The sequence below is a fragment of the Zootoca vivipara genome, chromosome 1 (genome assembly GCF_965207765.1).
Source record: "Zootoca vivipara chromosome 1, rZooViv2.hap1.1, whole genome shotgun sequence".
In the NCBI taxonomy this organism is placed as follows: Eukaryota; Metazoa; Chordata; class Lepidosauria; order Squamata; family Lacertidae; genus Zootoca; species Zootoca vivipara.
The window spans coordinates 18,176,451-18,199,623 of NC_142582.1; the positions used below are offsets into that span (position 1 = coordinate 18,176,451).

The window sequence follows — 23,173 nt, forward strand, 5'->3', positions numbered from 1 at the left end:
TCAACATCCAAACGGAAACCGCGGTGGTTTTAGATAAGGTTTTTTCGACTTGCGAATTTTTAGATGGGGTTGCTTCGACTTACGAATTTTTCCATTTCCAATGCATTCCTATAGGAAATAACGTTTCCAGTGGCGCTTTTCAACTTAGAATTTTTCGACTTAGAGTATTTCGACCTACGAAGGTGCCTTCGGAGCAGATTAAATTCGTACGTCGAGGCACCACTGTACATTTCTGAATTGCAACCTCTGAATATATATTCAGCATCTTAATGCAACTAATTTTCTAAAGACTTTTAATTTACTAATATACTAAATTTTCTTGTAATTATTATTTTTAAAATGACTTTATGACATCCATGTCGTTAGTCAAGAATGCCTTGTCTACGTCCACATACCTTTGATAATGCAATAATACTGGTCTTACAGGATTATTGAGATAATGTATGTGGCTTGCTTTGGGCACTTTGGGGGGGGGAGTATGATGTTGTATTCTTATAAAACAGGGAAGAGGGCCAGTAATTTTGGGGGTTTGCCTTACTCATTGAGTGAAAACATAGACATTAATGTACATATATCTAGATCAGGGGTGGCTAGCCCATAGGCTGGATCAAGTGCTCCAAATTTTTTGGCAGTGAAAGTAAGTTTTAAAGTAGACTCAGTGCTGGGCCTTGGATAGAGGGCACCTTGAGGAGGAATGCAAATTGTTCCCTCCCCACAATCAGATTGGTCATTTGATGACTTGGGAGGGAGCAGTAACCTTCCTCAACTGGTCTGCACAGATCAGATGAGAAAGAGGGACTATGTGCTGGTGTGCATGTGAGAGGTGTTGCAAGTTTGGGATGGCTCTACTCTCCTTGTCATACACACCACTGGCATGCAGCCCCTGGAAAGTTGGTCAAGGGTGAATATGACCCTTAGCCAAAAGATGTTAGCCACTCCTGATCTCGGTCAAATAGTTCCCTGGGAATTTTGCCAATTGGTGATTGCAGAGGTATTGTGACATATTGTTTTCTTAATTGCATTATATTATTTCAAGATGGTAACACAGTTTTTTGCAAGTTAAATTGCAGTTGTGTTGCATTGGCAAAGAATTCACACATTTTACATTGGCTTGGTCCAGAGACATGCTGTTCAAATGAAGGGGGCAGAATGTGGCTTTCCCATCCCGGAAAACCTTCTCATGGGGGCTGGAGTACACTACTGAATGGAGTGGACTGCAGCACGGGAATCTGAGGAGGTTCCTACTGTTGTTTATGAAGGAAAATTGTTTAAAACTCAGTGCATACTAGTTATATGGGTTAGCATTTCTGCCATCTGAAAAAGCAGCATAACAAACAAATCAGTTTCTTGACATTTTATTTACTTTCCTTTGTTTCCCCTTCTGTGCTGGCTTTTTATTTTAAAAGAAAAAGATGTATAATTCAGCAATAGTTAAATTTAATACTTGTTATATAGAGATGATGGATTGTCTCACTTTCCACAAATTTGTTCTTTGTATGTTGCATGAATTGTAGTTGCATTATAACTTTCTCCATTTTTTTTAGACGTGGACCTATTAAACTTGCAATGTCCAAAATTACACAAGTTGACTTTCCTCCTCGAGAAATGGTCACATACACAAAGGAGACCCAAACACCAGTTATGACTCAGCCAAAAGAAGGTGAATATGACTTACTCTTCCTTTTCCTTTTTTAAAAAAACCCCGCATGAAGAGGATGAGATATTGGGGGGGGGGATTCCAAAACTTATTTTGTGAAAATACAGGAATAGAAATGTTTGCAGGACAAGAAATTACTATTTTTGCATGTGACTTTGGGGTTTGATAGAATACTGGCTTATTCATTAGATGGTGTGTTCCTTAACTCTACAAGTTGCATCCAAATTAGGGATTATTATTTTTTGCTCCATGGACTAAATCCTAATCAAGATTTATTCTCATGGGCCAGAATTGACAGGTGTGCAGGGCTGCTCACTTGGCCATCACCTGGTGTCACAATGTTGTTGGGTGATCCACGGATGTACCCAGGATCAAAATTAAGGGGGGCAAGGGGAGGGGCCAAGGGAGGGGAGGGGCCACAGTGGGAATGTGGGCGGGGCTACGTGGCCTGCGCCTCCCAGCTGTTCCGAGGAGGCGGCCAAAGGTTCCCGCTCCCCGCGCGCAGCTCCAGAGGCGCGCGGGGAGCGTAAGCCTGGGACCGCCACGCTGCGCCCCTCAGCCTTTTGCTTCTGGGGGCGCAACTGCCCCCCCTGCCCCCCCGCCTATGCCCATGGGGTGATCGAGCCATTTGAAGTTCTGAAGTTAGGATTGTGAAAACCTGATCCAAAGAGCTGAAGGAGAAGAATCTTTCAAGAACAGTGTGAGGGGCTGCAATAGGAAAGAGCACTTGATGAAAACCACTGATCCACCATCTTCCTCCAGCAAGGAGTCTCCACTGGATCCTGGGTTCCTATGAGCAGAATGAGCCCTTCCAATTGTGGAGGGCACATCTGGATCCAACCCTAACTATTTTAATGACGTTCCCTTTCATCAAATTAAAATATATCCTTCAAAGATGAATAATACTTTTTGTTTCTTTTACATAAGGTTTAAACAGTGGAACTAATTGTGATCACAATGCAAAGAAGGCATTTGCACATCACAGGGAGAGCCAGGCACTGTGACTTTTCTGAAGCTCTTGTTACAGTGCAGTGTTCGAAATTCCCATTGTTCTAGGCACATTTTCTGACTGGGAATTTCATTAGCGCAAGCAGTTTCTGAGCTCTGGGCGCAGTACTGTGCCTAAGATTTCAGATTAAAAGGTGGACCTTTTTCTGCCTCACCACTTCCAGCTACTCTCTGGAGAAGAGACCCTCTTAATAATATTAGGGGGTGGGCGTGGGAAGGACTAGACCATGTGAAAAATGAACATAACATTTTAGCTGCAGTTCATTCCTTTTCAGCTTTGTATTCTTGTTATAAAAAAGCACACCTAGACGTTCCATTGTTGGGCCCATAACCTAGGTTTAAGGTGCCATTTAGCTCCTAGCTTTCATATCTCAGTTTCTAACACTGTTACAGTGCCTCTGGGAGCTTAATGGGCAAGCTATATGCTAAATTCAACAGTAGCTTTCTTCTTTGGCAATGGGAAATGGTGCAGCAAAAACTAGAAATATCAAAACTCCTTAAGTTTATACGGTCCTTGCCTGTGCGTGCACATGACTTTGGCTCAAGCCTTGTATGGCTGTGACAATATGAGGAACGGAGGAACAGACAAAAGTGTATTTGCTAGTCTTGTTTGGCTATATAATTCAAGGGATAAAAATTTCTGCTATATATCTACAGTATTTGATGCCCTGTCCTTTAGTTCAAAGAATTTACAGGTGAGTTTTAATGAAAGGAAACATGCTTACCGGTAGGATTTCAGCTTTAAAAGAAGACAAGGCTAGCTCAAACTGCATCTGTAGAAAATGTTGATTAATGAAGGACACTTCTACAGTTTTGACTTTGTTTGGTTCTGTGGCTAGAGTTTTCGTTTAGAGGCATAAGGTCATGTGCTGTCTCCATCATTTGAGACATCTGCTTAATTGGGTGCAGTTTAATTCCATGATGATAGTTTTCTTCTGCTTGTCTCATGTGAGCAGATTTAACTTGAGTATATGAATACCAAGAGTGATGGTTCATTTTCTTTTTCATGAAGTTGAGTTTGGCTGTACTAGTTTCAGTCAGAATTACAAATGAAATTGAACCTTAGCCATGCTGTAATTTCATGCAAAAACAAATTGTGCAAATGTCCACCCTTAGAGGTTACAGATGGGGCATGGTACTATCTCTCTTTATCTTCCATAGAAAACCTAGGAAGCAGCATTGGTGCATTGAGATGCGCATCATGCCCAGTGCATGGGGAACTTGTAGAATTGGGTACAGAAGTAAAGATCCATCTCTTTCTGGAATCTGAAAATGATTAGAAAAGTCATGGAGGATAGGTTCATTAGTGATCATCTCATGCTCAGTGTTCGTATGTCTGTGACTGTTGGATGCCAGAAATGAACAACTGGAGAGAAATCACTCCATAATTGCTCTATTCTATAGACATCCTCAAGCCTCCATTTCTAGACACTGTTGGAGACAGAATGTTGGGCAGATGGGCTATTGGTCTAGCCCAGTATGACAATACTTATGTTCTTAACCACAGCCTGTCCATCTAATTCTTCTTAGAGTGCTCCCACAGTAAAATAACATTTCTGGATAGAATACTGTGTGTTAACCAAAACTTGCGTTTCTTCTTCCAGCTATGTGCTTTTGAAATAGGATTCAATAATCCCAGAATATGAGCAAACAATTCCAAAGCAATGAGAGAATAAAAGGTGGCGCAGATACTTGTTTATCTTAATTCGGTAGTGGCGCCTGCCCTGTGGAATGCCGTCCCAGCAGATGTCAAGGCAATAAGCAACTACAGTGGTACCTCGACTTACGAAGATGATCTGTTCTGCGGCTGTCTTCGTAAGTCGAGGTTTTCAGATGTCGAAAACCTCGCTATGCGCTATGGCGCATGCGCGAAGCGTGATTTCACGCTTCTGCGCATGCACCGACCGGACGCGACGAAAGGACTTCCGGGGGTTGTCGACTTCGGAATTCGAAACCTTCGGAAGTCGAAGTTCGGATGTCGAGGTATGACTGTATTTCACTTAAGACAACTGAAGGTGGCCCTGTTTAGGGAGGTTTTTAATGTTTGATGCTTTATTGTTTTAAATATTTGGTTGGAAGCCGCCCAAAGTGGCTAGGGAAACCCAGCCAGATGGGCGGGGTGTAAATAATAATTTATTTATTATTGTTGTTGTTTAGTCGTTTAGTCGTGTCCGACTCTTCGTGACCCCATGGACCATAGCACGCCAGGCACTCCTGTCTTGCACTGCCTCCCGCAGTTTGGTCAAACTCATGTTCGTAGCTTCGAGAACACTGTCCAACCATCTTGTCCTCTGTCGTCCCCTTCTCCTTGTGCCCTCCATCTTTCCCAACATCAGGGTCTTTTCCAAGGATTCTTCTCTTCTCATGAGGTGGCCAAAGTATTGGAGCCTCAGCTTCACGATCCGTTTCTGGCTCTGGTCCAGAATAATAATAATATTTATTATTATTATCATTATTATTATCATTATTATCATTATTATCATTATTATTATTATTATTATTATTATTATTTGCTAATGCCAAGTTCTGTTGTAGAATAGTGTTAAGTGAGCTCAAGATACAGTATAGTATTATATTGATATCCTCTCAATCCATCTTTCTGCTGTTTGCTTTTAACTGAAAAGTACATAGGGGATACATGTCCAGGTTACGATAGTCACTAGAGATTTGAGTGTTGATGTTTATCTTTGGGGAATACAGAGTGACTTCAGATGGCCTGCCAGTTATTCACTTATATCAGTAAGAGTCAGATACTGTTGAATGAAAACCTGTAGTTTCCTTATGGTGTTACTGATGGGTGTCACTGTCAGTACTTTGATGTTCAGAACTTCTAAAATAATGAGAGAAGAAAGAAAATAAGACAAATTGTGCTGCTCTTTACATCCATATTAAGCAATACAGTTCAGATTTAACAACTTTTATCACCATCACTTAGATTTCTAAAGGCAGAGGATGTTTTTCTGTTAAGGGCTGCTTAATCTAGTAGCAGGGACCAGAGCCAGAAACGGATAGAGTTTGTTTCATTGCAGGATTCCATAATGCGCTTTCTGTCTCTGTCTCTCTATCACTGCCTGGAAGGCTGCAGGTTCCCCACTGCTATTTCTGATTTAAGAAATAAAATCATGTTTTGATATTGTCAAACTTTGTATGTCTTAGCTATAAGAACTCAATACGTGGGTTCCCAGATGCTTGTGTAATAAAAATAATGTCTGAACAGCACAACACTTCCCAAGTGGTACTGTTTTTAAGAGATATTTTTGACTTCGTACCTGCCTAAAATATAAAATGAAATACAGATGGCAAATGTGATCTGAAGACACCTTCAGCTTAACAAAAGCCACCCATTTCACAGATGATTTAACTTTGATTAACCTACTCTGCAGCAACAGATTACACAGGCAACTGGAACTTCACTCTTGAGTGTTATTGCTGGGTGCTGTCTAATTTACAGCCCTGCTTTTCTTTCCATCTCGCCAAAATACATCACAATTTTGATGTTAACGCAAAGTAAGAATTCACTGGTTCATTAAACTTGAATTTACCATTCATTGACAAGGGATTTGGCATTTTAAAAAGTAACTACTACTTTTACACATATTTAATGCTTGCCTTATAACCTTAGATCCTCTGTCAAGGGAAAAACACAGAATTAACCACTTAGCATAGTGTAATGAATATTCATCAATAAAATGATTTGACATAACAGCTCCACTTCTCATTGTTATGTTCTTATGTGGCTATTAAAAGTTTTAAGTGAAAGATTTAGAAGAATGTGAAATAATCCTAGATCGGGAATAATAAATAGGCTAAAATAACAAAAGACATGAGGCTGGAAATAGGAACTCCTCAAGAATACGACGAACAAAATCCAGAACGGGTACAGCTGCCCTTGTCATGTAGTAGATGAAGAATGGTCTACACTATTTAGTGCAGTCGTACTTTAATTCATACTTTGACCTAGTTTGCATGTCACATTAAACCATAGTTTAAAATGACTGATAATTCATATAAATGAGCAACATCCTAGTGCGCCCTCCTCAGAAGTTGCCCACCCCACCTCTTGTGTTTCTAAATGAAACAAGTCAAAGTCTGGCATCCATGTCTTCTGAAATTGGGTTCTGCTTTTTCTCCTCAAACTAACCCTAAGCTGTAACCAGGCTTTTTTCTTGGCCTACTGTTCATGGTTTGCTTGGAAGAATAATGAGCCCAGGTTCAGATAACATGACATTCTAGGCTCTGGTGCATTAAGAGCTTCTGAGCAGTCTGCACAAGCTAACCTGTGGCCCTTCGGATGTTGTGGACTAAAACTCCTTATCAGCTCCAGACAGCATGACTAATGGACAGGTATGGTGGAGTTGTAACCCAGCACCATGTTGGGGGGGGGGAGCGAGCACACAGGATAGCCTCCCCTGTTTTAAATTATTGTTTACCACTGGCATCTTGTATGCCACCTTCCGGCAACTCCTGCAGCTAAGCTGGTGCCAAACATACTGCTCTGCTTTCCTTTGGACCACATCAGTGATGCTGAGAGGTCTTGTTGTCTGGGCAACCCAGGACCTCAATTTACGCTGTCCAGGCTTGCACCCCAGAGAGGTGACTACGGTGCTAACATAGCAGAAATAATGTGGGATGCAGCAGTTACAAGTTACTGGTCTCTGCAGCCACAGCAGGCGCTGTGATTCTCCAGCAGTTTGACTTCACCTCCAGAAGTGCACTCCATTGTCTCTTGAGATAGACAGATGCCAGCAGAAAAGAATGTGGAATAGCCAACATGGTAACATCCAGGTATTTTGGACTGCAATTCCCAAGGTGCCTGACTATTTGTCATGCTGTCAAGGGCTAATGGGAGTTATAGTCCACAACTTCTGGAGGGCACAACTTTAGCTACCCCTTGCTTAATGTGTCATGCAAACTGGGCTATCATATTGTACTGTACTACTATATTTGCAGCAGCTAATACATTGGATGTCAAAGAGGGATGGCAAGCCTTGGTCATTACAAGATTGCCTTCCCAGATAATATGCTTTTGGGGGGATGTATGTTAGTGAGAAGAAATAGTTTGGTTGTACAGCTTTGGGTCTGTTTTCATAACCTGTTAACAATATGGTGGTTTTATTTTTGCCATCAGTGTGTTTACTGCTTTACGGATTAACAAACAGAAAAGCAGTTCTTATACCTGAGGTGCCTACAATCTAAAATTCAACAACAGGCGAGGAGATGTAAGTAAGAATGAGGGTGGGAGGACCTGTGCTCATGTACACGTATTTAGGCTTAGTTTTAGCAGGAATTTAAAGCTAAAGGTTGATCAAAAATCTTCACCAAATAGTGGTATTTTGAGGCAACGGTTGATGAAAGGGGGACGTGTGCTGTTACACAGATGTTATAGATAGAAAGAGTACCAAGAGAGAAGGCAAGCTTGTTTAAAGGACCAGTGACATTTGGATGAGCATGCATGGCAGAGATGGAGAAGCAAAGGCAGTAGGCAGGGATGTTTTATAAGATGCGGGCAGATCAACAGAAGGGAGACAAGACTATGGATTGCCTGTTTTTCATGTTTATTACTATTTTCTAAAACATTTATTAGCCACTCTTCAGTCTCAGCTTGCATAGTGGGATACAGCATTGGACATAAAATGCGATAAATATAAGAAAATAACAATCACAAGTTGTAGGAGTTAAAAGTCCAGTGGAAAAGAAAGGCAGACAACATAAAGTTCTTCAGCAAATAACTTTTCAGCAGGTGCAGAAAGGGTTGTGAAGACACCACCCGAGCCTGCCTGTGAAAGGTTCCCCAGTTGAAAAGGCCTCCTCTCCCAATGCTACCTACCTAACTTCAGATATCAGAGGGATATGGAGCAGGTTCATGCAAGAGCAGGTGATCCTTGAAGTATGCTGTCAGACTCATTTTGCCATCAGCCCAAATGGAAAATAATAGTGACCCAACTCACAGGAGTCAGAGAATTACAGGATATGTGTGGCTGTTTTATCATTGCTTGCATTTTGCCCTTTACTATTTTGTTGGCGGGCCTGTTTGCTTTGAAAGTAAGTAATTTGTGTTGGATGCGGAAGATGGCAGGAAGCTGATGTGGGAATTTGAGGAGGTAATGGAAGAGGTGAATTACTTTGGCAGTAGACTCCTGGATAGAGTTGAGAGGGCTGAAGCGGAATAATGGAAAACCAGAGAGGACAAGGTTGCAGTAGTCAAGGCAAGAGAAACCTGGGGTGTGAACTAGACTTTTCATCAGAGGGGAAAGAATTCTGATGAATTCATAGAATCATAGATCTGTAGAGCTGGAAGGGCAACAAGGGTCATCTAGTCCAACCCCTTCAATGCAGGAATATTTTGCTCAGTGTGGGGCTCGATCCCCACACCCCTGAGATTAAGAGGTTCCTGCTCCACCAACTGAGCTGTGCTCAGCTGTATCAAGTATGAGGGACCTGTTGTTAGACTCCAAATCCTATGATTTGGCTAATGGCAGGGATGATGGGAGTTGTAGTCCAGCACATCTCGAGGACCACAGGTTCTCCACCCCTGGTCTGCATTTTCACAGTGCTGTACAGGAGAAGACCAATGCAATTTGGCAGTTTAACTGATTATAAGGAGCAAAGGAGAGGCAGTGGGGAGTTTAAAATGTGATTCCCATTGTACCAGTGACACGGATATTTTTCACCGTGGTGAAAAATGGATGGAGGGGTCATCTCTGACATCATGTTGAGCTTCAGAGGCACTTGGAAAACAGCGGGTACTGCTTCCAAGTGTCTGAGGCTTAGTACAACGGCAGGGAGAGTTTTATCCCCAAGTTGGGGAGGGCATTCATGGCAACCAGAAATTCGTTACTAGATGCTAAAGTCAGCTAAAACTCGTAGACCAGCAGAAGGAATAATTAAAATCAAACCTTTTATGCTGCAATGGTGGAATTACGGAAGTTGTATGTAGATAGCAGATTGAAGTGAAGTACTATTTCTGTTTCTATTTTGTTTGATATGAGTGTTAATAAGAACTAGGTTAAGGGAAAGCTGTCTTCTGGCTACACTGTGGTTGGTTTGATTCCACTGCCAGTATGCTATTAAGTAATCTAATGTGACCATAATAGGGTGAAAGTTCCCTGTCATCTATACGGTGGCACATACGTACAGTACATCTAAAAATACGGTGTCTTAACTGGAAATGAGAAACTGCTCCACTGCATCTAATGTATATTTAAGTAATTGCTGTTATAACATATCTAGCGCTGGAATGCAGCAATAGTAATTCCTAGAGACTGACAGCAAATGTGGAGTATTACGTGAGAATGAATTTGGATCTTGTTTGCATAATATGTGCCATCTACGCTGAAAATGTGAAAAGGGAGGGGCAACTGGCGACAAGATCTCTTCTCTGTAATATTTGTAAAGGATGAGGCCACTTAGGCACTAAAGGGCTGACCTTTAACAAGGATTTGACTTCTGTCACTGAAAATGGTACTTGGAATCAGAGTGCTATGACAAAGCTGGGAGGCTGGAGTTTAATTTTTAGTTTTATGGCATTAAAGCTTGAAAACTTAGAAAGGGTGAGGGGAATGCATGCTTTGTAGTCTCAGTGACATTGTTTGCCACAGCAAGTCTGCATGCAAAGGAAAAATCCACGCTTAATTCAACCAAATCATTTAATCTAATCATTGTCTTGTAATTTGCTATTTGCAGTGCTTCATCTATTAAATTAAAATTAACCATTTATCAATTTTCCCTACACCAATGCTTGGGGAGAAATCTTGTTTGAGGCACACGGCATAGAATTGCTCAGTTATCCAGTTTTCTGATTAATAGTCCATTGTATGTACAAATTCATCTTAAAAGGAGCAGTGTCTTTCTGTTTCTCTGTGTGATTATTTTGCCCAGAAAAGCTTTCATTTTTTTTTAAGTAGCACAAAAGCTGTAATTGGCATGCTTTGTAAGGAAATGTCAATGTGCAAGAGAGTGGAGATCACTAAGAATTCTTTTACGCGTTCTTTCCCCTTTGCACCACCGCCTCCTCAGCAGGGTCACTGAGATCACTAGCTTTTCTTGAAATGGCCATTTTCACTGGCAGGTGCATTATACCCTGTATTTTCAGATTGTTTTTCCATTCTGAATGTTTGGCAGGTTGATTGCTCTGGCTGCATTGACGGAGAAAGGGCTGACAAATGCGGTTGGGCTGGCTGAAAAGACAGTGATTACTGTTTTCCTTTGTGGCTGATTGAGGCCCTTGAAAGGAAAGATTTTAACCTTCACCATTTGGTTCAGAAGTATGAGCATATATTGAAATCATTCATGCCATTTATCCTAGTTCTGTAAACTTGTCAGAACGTAAAAATCGCTCAATTTCATATAATGTGGGATTGGCATACGTCATTATCATTTTGATTAAGTTGGAGTTTGTATTATTGTGTGTTATATAGTGTCATTTAAAGCATTTGTTCCTTCAGGTATGGATATATTTTTATTGCCTAAACTATGGAGTTGGGAAGATTTTTTTTCCCCTCTCCTAGATCTTGCTTCAGCCTATCACTATGTGTGTGGTTTGGCAGCTGGTAGGCCCTACAAGCTGTATTTTTGTTTGCAGGGTAAAGGCTTGTCTGTAGACCTCCTGGAGAGCTAGTAATTGCACAGGCTTGCCATTGGAGAAAAAACATGATTGGAAGCAGTCAGGCAGAAAAATGCTGTGCCATCCCATTGCCACCTCAGAGCAGGGAGAGACAATCCCAGCAGTACCATCTGGTTGCTGCTGTCTAGTCAGCTGGCCTGGCTGCTGGGACCAGAGCTTGGCAGCTGGTTCCCATCTCTTGACCAGTCTTAGTTTTTTTTTATCCCCCCATAGGTGACTTTGAGCATGGGTCACAGGGATGGCTGCAACAAACCCGTCCCTGTTGAATCCTGCCTCATTACTTGTGACGAGGCGTGCTGCAGGCTCCTGCTGTCTTTCTTTTGCAGACAGATGACATAGTTGTTTAACCCAAAAAGAGAAAGAAAAAAAGTCTTTTGAGAAACTTACCCCTGGAAACAGAGAAAGAACAGGCAGGCAATGTATATGCTGTAACACTTGCAATTTTAAAAGTTGTGCTTAAGGGTGTCCTAATTCAAAGGTGAAAACCTAGTAATGCCAAAAAGAAAAAAAGCAGCCTTCTCAGTATTCCAGAACATCAGCAGCACGTTATTTGTTGCAATTAAGGAACAACACATTTTGCTTTTTAAATTCTCATTGGCAAACATGATAAGGATAATGAGGCTTGCATTTGGAATGACAGGAAAGAAAATGTAATCTGTCTGTGCTATTATCTTTAGGAAAATTTGCTTCTCTGACTAGCATCCTGAAAACTAATGCAAGCCATCTTTCCTGTATGAAAAACCATTAGACACTGATGGTTCCATATCACAAGGAAGCAGCGACTCTGTGGGCTATTTAAGACACTTGATTTCTTTATTCAGCAGCATTAATATGTCAGCACATTACATAAAACTGTGGTTGCATATGCTGTCTCGAATGACAGATGCTGGGTAGAGGTTAGGAATTCAAAATTGAAATCTCTGAATAGTTTCTTGGAGGTTTTACTGTAGATTGCACAGGCTTACATTTTGTGAATTTGTTGTGAAAATTGTGGTATGTCCAGCTCACTGTCATCTCCTTTAATAAGTGCAATTCCTGAATTGAACTATTGTTGCATTCTAGCAAAAAAAAGCTGCTTTAGGTATAATATATACAAATATATACACAAAACTGTTTTGCCTGACATAGCATTGCACAGTGGTCAGAATGTTGACAACCTTGCTCTTTTCAGATGAAGAAGATGAAGATGATGCAGTGGTACAAAAACCACCAGTTGAGCCTGAAGAAGAAAAAACATTGAAAAAAGAGGAGGAGGAGGAAGGTACAAATTTATCATAACACATTTAAACTATTGCTCAACTTTGTGTCTCTCTTTAATAGGTGCAGAATTATGAAGAAGGTTTATATAATAATATAAATACAGTGTGTGAAGAAGATTAGAATGATTTTATTTGTAGTCTGCCATCTAAAAATAAAGCTCCAAATCTGTTTTCCCCAGTTGCCGCTCATGAACTGACAGAAGAGGAAAAGCAACAAATTTTGCATTCTGAAGAATTTTTGAGCTTCTTCGACCAATCGACAAGAATTGTGGAAAGAGCTCTTTCTGAGCAAATTAACATTTTCTTTGACTACAGTGGGCGAGACCTGGAAGAGAAAGAAGGGTAATAAAGAATCCTACAAATGTGTTGCTAGGTTTGTTTTAATCTTACTGAAAGTGATCCTAAGTCCGCCCTCTTCAATTGTTCTTGCAGAGAAATTCAGGCAGGTGCTAAGCTGTCCCTAAACAGACAGTTTTTTGATGAGCGTTGGTCAAAGCACCGTGTTGTTAGTTGTTTGGACTGGTCATCTCAGGTAACAATAACACTTCCATTAAAAACCTTTCTTCTAGAAACCCTTTAGCAGAAGTTATTCTCATTTACCTGCAGTTGCAGTGTCATCACATTTATTTAATGCACAGTTGCTTAATTCATTGTGCAAAAAGAAAGGAAAGAATAATGTGCAGAAGGCATCACAAAGGAATAACATAGAAGTGTGTGAGTTGCAAAACCGAGCAGTCTGCATATATCAAAATAGAAGAGAAATCTTCTGTGTCTACTGGTTCTGAATTGTTGGTTTAATTTTCAAATTGCTATTCTAGCTGTAGCTGTCTAATTAACAAGGTTGACCTTAGTAGCTTAATTTTAAATCATATGATAATTTAAGTTGGCTGATCTTACCTCTGTGAGCAACAACCTTCCCTTTCGTTCTCAATTACTTTTTGAATCCAGTATCCAGAGTTGCTGGTAGCCTCTTACAACAACAATGAAGATGCCCCTCATGAACCTGATGGGGTGGCCCTTGTGTGGAACATGAAATACAAAAAAACAACTCCAGAGTATGTCTTTCATTGCCAGGTATGATGTGAGTTCCTGTCTTGCCAGACTAAGAATTTTATGTTAATGAATGTGGACATGAGCCTTCTTCTACTTGTCAGCATAATGATTTCATTGGGCAGGCGTGAACTTTAAACCGCTTGTGTTTGCAAATACACGTCAACATCTGAGGAATCCATTAATCCTTTTTAAAGGTTCGTCTATACTGCAAGCAGCCTTTCTAACACCATTTGGATTATTTAAGTGTGTCACAGTTCTGTATTTCTTATTCTGATTGCATAAAAGGAAGCTTCTTTTGTGCGTCAAATACAAGGAGATGTTTTTAAGATTGTGGTCTTAAAATGTGCGATGAGACCTGAGACCTGTGAATAAAAATGTTCGTAGCCTGAGGATTTAAAGCAAGATAAGTTAAAACACATGTTTTCAGGCGGAAAAACTGAGATCCACTTATAAAATGGGTTGGTGGAAAGTTAAAAATGTACTAGTCTTGTTTGCTATTGTGTTTTTCAAAATCTCACAATTCTGAAACTTCACAAACCATTGCTAAAATATGGGATATTGTAACATCATTCTAAAGGTTTCAGTAACAACTGAAATATAGAAAAAGCATTTACTCTTTTTTGTTGTTGTTGCCCTTACAGTCAGCTGTGATGTCGGCTACATTTGCAAAATTTCATCCAAATTTGGTGGTTGGTGGCACATACTCAGGACAAATTGTGCTATGGGATAATCGCAGCAATAAGCGAACACCAGTTCAGAGAACTCCCCTTTCAGCTGCTGCTCACACGGTAGGGAGTGGAATATCATCTCCCCAAATTACTTCCTTATTGTCAAATTAACCCATTAATGTAGGATGAGTAGTGATAATCTGTAACTATGTTTTGAATGCTGCAAACAATAGGCATTCATTTTGGCAGCATTCTATGTTAAAAAAATATTCTACAGCAGGCTCTTATATTAGAAACCCTTTTTTTAAAAAAAAGTTAGGTCTTCACATGCTTGTTTTTATTAAATTCTTCAGATAATCAGATACAAATTCAGCTATCCTTTCTCCCCCAAAGGTAATCCACCACTTAATATTGCTCAGCCCTAAAGTATTCCCACTTATCCTCGTGTGCTTTCTCCAGCTTCCAAGTGCTCTCCACATTTATCAGTATTAGACATGACGTTGTATCTGCAACTGTCCATTCGTACCAACATCCATATTCAGAGGCATATTAGTTTTACTAGGAAAACATCGAGCTATAGAAGTTACCAATTATGTTTTCAACATAGCCTGTCTGACCAAGCAGCTCACTTAGCTATGCTCTGTGCTTTGTGACCACTGCTAATGTATATACAGTAATACTTTTAAAGGACTTCTAGCAACTCCTTTCAACGCCCCCCCCCATCTCCTTTAGTTGCATTTTAACCAATGCTCAGTCCCTTCTTCATCACAGCTTTTGTTTGCCACTCTTCCCCCCACCCCGCTGCCCCAATAAATGGCATAGTTCAGAAATAAACTCTTGACAGCACCGTTTGTGCTTTCAGTTAAATTTGTAACGCTACAGAATGGCTAGGCACCTTGCACACAAAACTCAAACCCCTGTTGCGGAGCCTCTGTGGAAAACAGTGAACTAAGTACCCAGATAATCTTGCCTATCTTCTCAATTTAAATGTCATTTTAAAACAGGCATCCCCAAACTTCGGCCCTCCAGATGTTTTGGTCTACAATTCCCATCTTCCCCGACCACTGGTCCTGTTAGCTAGGGATCATGGGAGTTGTAGGCCAAAACATCTGGAGGGCCAAAGTTTGGGGAATGCCTGTTTTAAAAGCTAAATTTTGCACTTGCACTAAGTTGTCTGTAAATTACGCTGACAAAACATTGCTCATCTACGTCTCACACTTCTGCTTTAGCATCCTGTGTATTGTGTGAATGTGGTGGGGACTCAGAATGCCCATAACCTTATCAGCATCTCGACCGATGGAAAAATCTGCTCGTGGAGTCTGGATATGCTTTCACAACCACAGGTAAAATAATCAAACGCTGCTTCTATGTGATCCGTGTGCAGTCTTGCACAAGAGTTCTGCGCATGTGCAGACATAATTTTAGACCATTAGCATTTTGATGGGATTGGCTACTCCCATTCAGCTCTGTTTTTACTGCACCATGACAGTGTCACCAAGGGGCTTTTTCTCCTGTTAGCAATTACCTCAGTCTTGCTTGGCGAACAAAACATTTGCTTGGTTCTGTCTATATATTTTGTAGTTTGCATTTCATTTTTTAATTTGGTTTGTTTTTCCTTGCATGCCTCATGACACCCCTCTAGCCTGTTTTGCTGAGTCAAATGCTTGACTTCTCAGTTGCAAACAGTAATTTCATGGTATCTTGCAGGTCAGTTATGAGGATCAGATCCATGCATGCTGCACTGAACTCCTTGGAAAAGTGGGATATAAATTTATAGCATAGGTAGCCATGTGGAAAGGGCACAATTTACACAATTCACATATTAAGCCAGGGGTGGCTGTGGGCAGGATTCCTGCATTTCAGGGGGTTGGACTAGATGACCCTCAGGATCCCTTCCAACACTATGATTCTATGTGTAGATCTTAGGTCCTCCAGGACGTTCTGAGAAAACAGGGCCAGGCCCTGTTTTTATGCAGTTCATGCATTTTTATTGTGTCAAATGCTTTAAACGTGAGAATAAGAATGCAGTGAGATTCAAAAAAGGTTTCTTTGGAAACTAGTATCAGAAATCCTACTTGATTCTTGGCAGAAAGTTTTCAGCAAACTGGAAAGATTTGTATGTGATATTTTTCTCCCCAGGATAGCATGGAGCTAGTTCATAAGCAATCCAAGGCTGTAGCTGTCACTTGTATGTCTTTCCCTGTTGGTGATGTCAACAACTTTGTCGTTGGAAGTGAGGAAGGCTCTGTGTACACAGCATGTCGCCATGGCAGGTGAATAGAAACTGGGACCCCTGTTTTTAAAGGAGGACGACCCTTCTTATTATGTTCTGTAAGATAAAGCAGGTTTGAGGTAGTTCCTCAAACAGTTATATGGGCAACTGTGCTTTAAAATGAAATGTATAAACAATGCAGAGTATTCTTTCACGTTCCAGAAAGCCTCTTATTGGCATAAATATTTCCCTTATTCTGGATAACATGGCTTTAGAATTATGTAATGGGAGATGAAGTTTAGCCATCATTCTGGTCATTTGAATCATGGCACAACATCCCAGACCTTCACTTCTGTAGATAATTGTACAGTAGTATCACGCACCAATCTTAAATTGGGTTCCATGTCTCCTGCTGTTCAATCTGTTTTGAAATTGTCTGGCTGTATCTTATCAATTGCTTTCTTAAATGAAATTGAGGCCCCAGTCTCAGCTCAGAGACACACCAGCCCTTCCTTTATAGCACTTTGGGTTAAAGCTAACCAAAATTGGTGGTTCTTCCATTTAATCAATATTGATACTATTGGGAATGCCCTGGTTTCAGACTGAAAATTGACCCAGGAGCATGTGCATATTTCTGAAAGTTTTGTGCACAAACAAGGTCTTCATTTTTGTGGCCCAAATATTTACTTCCTGTGAGAGAATTAATCGGATGGCATAGCACTTCTTAAGCACTATTTTGTGTCTTGAGGTGGCAGATTTCACTAAGGTTTATTTAATACGTGATTTTAAACTTCTGAGGTGCATAGCTGTATTCAGGGGCAACTCCGCTATGAGGAAAAATTGCAGCCTTTGGAGTTTTTTATTTAGAGAAAAGGCAAGTCAGAGGTGACATGACAGAAGTTTTTGGAATTCTGCAGGGCACAGAGTAGACAACGGTTTTTCTGCCTCTGTCATAACATTAGACCATGTGGGCATTCAATGAAGCTGAATGTTGGAAGATTCGGGATAGATAAAAGAAAGTGCTTCTTCACACAGTGCGTAGTTAGACTATAGAACTCTCTCCCGCAGAGGGCAGTGATGGCCACCAACTAGAATGAATGGCTTTAAAAGAGAATTAGACATATTCATGGAGAAGGCTGTCAGTGACTACTGAGCATGACGGCTGTGCGCTGCCTTCACAGTTGAAGGCAGTATCCTTCTGAAGGCCAGTTGCTGGAAGCCACAGGAAGGGAGAATGCTCTCGTGCTCTTCCTGTGTTCTTATGACTATTAGTAGTGTACAGTGGAACCGTGGTTTACGAACGTAATCCGTTCTGGAAGACCAATTGACTTCTGAAACACTTGAAAACTGAAAGCGGAAGCCTCAATACAATAAGGAAACTCAAAACGGAAGCCACGTGGCACGTTCGGCTTCTGAAAATCATTCGAAAAGCAAACCAGTTACTTCCGGGTTTTCAGCATTCAAAAGCCAAAACATTCGACTTCTGAGGTGCTCGAAAACCGAGGTTCTACTGTATTGATTGTTTTGAAATGTATCCCTATTGTTTTAAAAATGTATCTCAAATTATTTATGATTTTGTTGTTCTTGTTCGTAAGAAAATTCATTCCCGTGTGTGTGTCTCTTGCAACAGCAAAGCTGGAATCAGCGAGATGTTTGAAGGTCACCAAGGACCTATCACAGGGATCAATTGCCATGCAGCGGTTGGACCTCTAGACTTTTCTCATCTTTTTGTCACTTCTTCTTTTGACTGGACTGTAAAGCTTTGGACCACTAAGGTATCTGAACTTGAGATGTCTAATTGTCTCAATTTATTGAGGAAACAATGTAAGCCATAGTCCCACCTGTTGGCCTATTTAAACAACCATCTTGTAAATAGTAATGTGGGACCACATTAGTTCTGTTGACAATGGAATATCTGTTTTCAGTATCTCTCCTGTAATACATTTAGACATAAATTCATTCATCCTTTTTTAAAAAAAAATCTTGTTCATATTGGGCTGACGTAATTCATATGAACATGGATCTTCCCACCATCTCCTACAACTTCTTGCTGAGGTTCTCCATGGCTCTATTGAACTTTGGCATGTCATATTTCTGATCATCAAATACTCTTCTTAATTAAGAATATATATATTTGTTTCTTGCATAGATGAAAATGTGCTAAGCAAAGAAATACTAAATTATATTACATTGCGGTTTCAGAAGCACACAGTTCATATAATCCTATCATCAGCAGTTAATTGCAATTAGTCCTTAACATTTGAGAATTACAATCTTTGTAACACTGATAGATGCTAGCTTCATGGAAATCTGAGGCTGCTTAGAAATGGATCCGGTCTGCTTTAATTGAAGGGTTTAAAGTCCTATGTTAGACTACATTCTTTCTACCTGATGGCAATATTTGCAGAGGTAAAACTAGGTCATTTTCATTTTACTTGGCTACAATATTATTATTTATTGTGGGAAAAGGTTCTCTGGCAAACCTTTTCATTGCTTTGTTCAAAATTAACCACCCTGCTACATTAGTTGCCAACAATGTGGACGAGAGATGTTTATATACTTTGTCTAGTTTACCTTGTGAGCTTTTGTTTTCTGAATCATGAAATACATCAATGTGTGTGTTTTTCTTTTCTTTCAGAACAACAAGCCTCTGTACTCATTTGAAGACAACTCAGACTATGTTTACGATGTGATGTGGTCACCCACCCACCCTGCCCTCTTTGCATGTGTGGATGGAATGGGAAGGCTTGACCTATGGAATCTCAACAATGATACTGAGGTAGGCTAAGATTATATTGGGTATTCCAAAGCTGAAAATAAGTTTGCCAGCCTTAAAACAAACTTGTGATCTTTTAGTAACTGCAGCCCATCCTTTTGTACATACATTTTTAAGTTATTTTGCCTTCCCATCCTATTTACCCCAAATAACAAAACAGTGGGTAGAATTACAATGGCTCCATTTGTGCAAACAGAACAATGCCTTCTCTCTCCACCCCCAATATGATGTCCTTGGGGTTCTCTGACTCCAACGGAGCCAATTTGGGGAGGGAGAGGAGGGGGAAGCCCCATTGCGCAAGTAGAAGTCCTTGCACATGGCTTCTTTTTACAAGACTGGTTAGGAGAATCCTGCTCAGTGTATGCAGAATCCTTTCCCTTGGCCACCACACTTGGAGTACATCAGGCCCATATTCTGTGAGGTCAGAGATCATTGTAAATGACAAGAAAAGGGATGCACTTAAATTGATGTGCCATCTCTTATTTGTACTTACCGGGACACTGGCTAAGATCAGCTTCTCGCATTTATTGTACTCCGATTTATCTTATTTCCTGAGTGAAGACAGGTTCTTTGTGCATCGCTCATCATGACATCATAAGACGGTTGAAAAACCTCTCACTATTGCTTCATGAATCTACCCACTGAGTTGTTAGTGCTCTTACAACAGCATAATAATGTAGCACCAACACTGTGTTGGGCACTGTACAAAACCCAAACATGATGCTACCACTGAGTGATTCAAGTACTGCTTTAATATTACTTTTGTGCGGGGAACCCACCACACTTAACTGATGTATGATATATAGGTGATGATTGGCTATATTAAAGTAATTTTTGCCCATATACTTCACATTCAACACACATAGACAAGGTTTTATCCAAAGGAGGGACACAGTAAGTTGAAGCTGTCATCTTTAAAGGCTTGGAGCTCTAATTCCTATCATTACCAACATTCCTCTTCTGAATGTTCACATCTGCATCACGTAAATTTTAAAACTTTTGAAAGGTATAATATGTTCCTTCATACAGTATTTTGTTCTTGCGGCATAAGGAACAGCCGGCACACTTCAGTGTCTGTATTGCCGTCTTAATATTTGTGATGAAGGTTAAGAAAGTTCGGAAGATACTATAAGTCCAGTTGAAACATGGTATGTTTTTGAAACTGGTATAGGTGCCAACAGCAAGCATTACTGTGGAAGGTAATCCTGCCCTAAACCGTGTGCGATGGACAAATTCAGGACGTGAGATTGCTGTTGGAGATTCAGAAGGACAAATAATAATTTACGATGTGGGAGAGGTAGGTGACTTTCAAGTGCTTCCAAAGTAAAAATGATGTCTTCTATTATTTTACTTCAGTCCAATAATAAAAGGCACTTATTTGGGTTGGTTGTCCATAACTCTATCACTGCAGATGACAGTGTGTATTTAAGTTTCCGCATACAAAGATACAACATTAAGATTTCAGCAATTCAAATATTTTTTATGTAGTAGTAAGAATTCTGGATGTGTCTAGTTTTGTTACGGGGTGGGGGGCTTCAACCCCTCACCCCAACGGTCTTTCGCCAGTCCCTATTGCCAGGGAGGGCTGCTCATCCATACTTCTCTTTGGGGTTAAGCAGATGTTTGGTGGAGGGCCAGATGGCAATAATCAGTAGGCCAAAGGTTTGGACAAGTTGGTGCTCTTGTGAATCAGGGTAGCACAATGGCTTGGATCCAAAGATGCCCTTCCACTAACACAGGTGTAGACAACCTCTGACTTGCCCTCCAGGCTTTCCTGTTGGGACCCCAAGACTATTTTGGCCAAGCCACGCCCCCTCTATATCTGACATCATGTCCATCTGACATCAAGTGTAGGGCAGACAAAGACCCGGGTCAGCCAGAAGGCATTTGCAAGCGCTGCCCTTTGCAAACGGCATTCAAAGACCCAATTATCGGATGATTGATGGGTTTTGCAATGCCCTTTTAAACCTTCTCACAAGATCCTGACCATCAGCTGATGTTTGGGCTTTGCAAAGAGTTTTTGTGGTTGTGCATTTGCCCGCATGGTTTGATTTCAAACCATGAAGGCAAAAAGCCACTTGATGCCATTGTGACAGGTGATTGGTGGGTGGCCTTGTCAAATTGGCCTGCAAGAGGTAAGGGGTGCAAAGATTTGGCCCAGTGGTCAGACCCACTTCCCCAAACCTGGTAGTAGCAGATAGTTCTTAGTGCTGCTACACAGATTATTTCTGACCTAGCAGAAGAGTGTTGCATTCGAAGTGTGACCCCAATTCCAGAGAAATTCCTTCACTTGTACAATTTCTTAAGACCATTTTACAGCCCACTGCAGTTAATAAGCTACAGCCTATATTTTCCTTTTTCACCATGTTTCTCACACTTTAATAGAACCCCTGTTGCATTCAGGTGCTGCACTATGAAAAGTCTAGTGCTTGAACAAGGGCATCTGCTCCTGCTCACAATCCTTTGGATTCAAGCTATGAGTTCAATTTTCATACGTCCACTGATGTTCCTATATAACTATTTCTCCACAGCAAATTGCGGTTCCCCGAAATGATGAATGGACACGTTTTGGTCGAACTTTAGCAGAAATTAATGCCAACAGAGCTGATGCGGAAGAAGAGGCAGCAACCCGAATTCCTTCCTAGGTTGTTGAAGTGGGGGGTCTTGCTGTGAATTTGGGGATTGGTTATAGAGGGCTTCAGAATAGTAGCATGTGTTAAGTATGCGACTGAACTTGAAATTTAAAATGTGGAGTAAACTGTGGAGTCGACAAGTATATAAAGATCAGTGAAATTGATCTTGAAAAGTTGCTTTTTAATCCCTGAATCACCGCCCTTAATCTGATAGATATAATTTATTATTTACCCTGACTTGGCAAGGTGTATGTTCTACTGAAACACTAACCACGTTGAATATTTAAAGTTCAACTTTCAATGGCATATAACTATTTCAGAGCAATTTAAGTTCTGTAAGTTTCTGAACAAGAGCTTTCCCCAATCAAACTGACAGGCTATGCTGTGGACATCAATCTCTGGGGCAGTGGGAAAGTGTTATGGCTATAGTTTTGTAATGTCTTAGATTTGTGCATGCATCTGTACACAGTAACCTTTATCCTAATTATTATATAATAGGCTCCAGGCTACAGTGGTAGGTCATGTATATGACTAAAAAAAAATTGTAAACCCTTTTTTGTAATGGAAACTTTCTAAAATACCTGCTAAGTACTTTGGATTTTTTTGTTTGCTACATTTCTGCAGTAGGGTAAGAATTCTTTATAAATAAACATTACATGGCCTCTTTTCTCACAAGCATCTGTTTAAAGACTTGTTTTTCAAGAGTTGGCATTTTCAGAGGTTTATGCAGGGGTGAGGGCTGCAGGAAAATAATTAACCTACAAACTCAATTTCTTTTTTAAAAAAAGTATCTTGTGCCTATAATAAAAATGGATTTGGGATTTATTTTGTAATTCTTCAGTTTACTTGATATCGCTCATGTAACAGTTCTTTAAACCAAAGCAAAAAGAATGTGCATGAGGCAATTCATACTTTCAAAAGCAACTTGTCCATTTTTTATGTAGTAGGTGCAGTATTATCTTACCATCACATAAGATCAGTGTAAATTTCCACATTATTTGATTTATTTTTTGCACATCAGTTTCTCTCCTATGCAATAATTAATACATTTTTAATTTATTGTTTCTGAAATATCTTCCTATAGGCTTGAAGCTATTTTTTAAGGATTCTGGATTATTTTTAGTTGTTTTTTTACTCCCATAGGTTAAAAAAAGCATGCTGTTTCTACTGATGAATACTACTCAGAAAATCCAATTACCAATTCTAATACTATATTAAATTCTTGGTTATTCTACCAAAGGGGTGGTTTTTCTATTGTGACATTACATTAAAGGCTGTATGATT

The 23,173-nt window shown here is 40.3% G+C and overlaps 1 protein-coding gene across 4 annotated transcripts in view; it reads left to right on the plus strand.

Moving 5' to 3' along the window:
• DYNC1I2 (dynein cytoplasmic 1 intermediate chain 2) overlaps nucleotides 1-22,564 on the plus strand; it is a 37,669-nt gene extending 15,105 nt beyond the window's left edge. For all 4 annotated transcript variants that reach the window (XM_088657617.1, XM_088657691.1, XM_035135371.3 and 1 more), the window contains 12 exons: nucleotides 1,545-1,660; nucleotides 12,460-12,549; nucleotides 12,727-12,889; nucleotides 12,980-13,079; nucleotides 13,496-13,621; nucleotides 14,242-14,388; nucleotides 15,498-15,611; nucleotides 16,408-16,541; nucleotides 18,111-18,255; nucleotides 19,119-19,259; nucleotides 20,428-20,553; nucleotides 21,788-22,564. In XM_088657617.1, coding sequence (XP_088513743.1) covers nucleotides 1,545-1,660; nucleotides 12,460-12,549; nucleotides 12,727-12,889; nucleotides 12,980-13,079; nucleotides 13,496-13,621; nucleotides 14,242-14,388; nucleotides 15,498-15,611; nucleotides 16,408-16,541; nucleotides 18,111-18,255; nucleotides 19,119-19,259; nucleotides 20,428-20,553; nucleotides 21,788-21,901 — 1,516 coding nt within the window. In that variant the 3' untranslated portion in view covers nucleotides 21,902-22,564. The remainder of the gene's footprint in view (nucleotides 1-1,544; nucleotides 1,661-12,459; nucleotides 12,550-12,726; nucleotides 12,890-12,979; nucleotides 13,080-13,495; nucleotides 13,622-14,241; nucleotides 14,389-15,497; nucleotides 15,612-16,407; nucleotides 16,542-18,110; nucleotides 18,256-19,118; nucleotides 19,260-20,427; nucleotides 20,554-21,787) is intronic.
• Nucleotides 22,565-23,173: the final 609 nt, after the last annotated feature.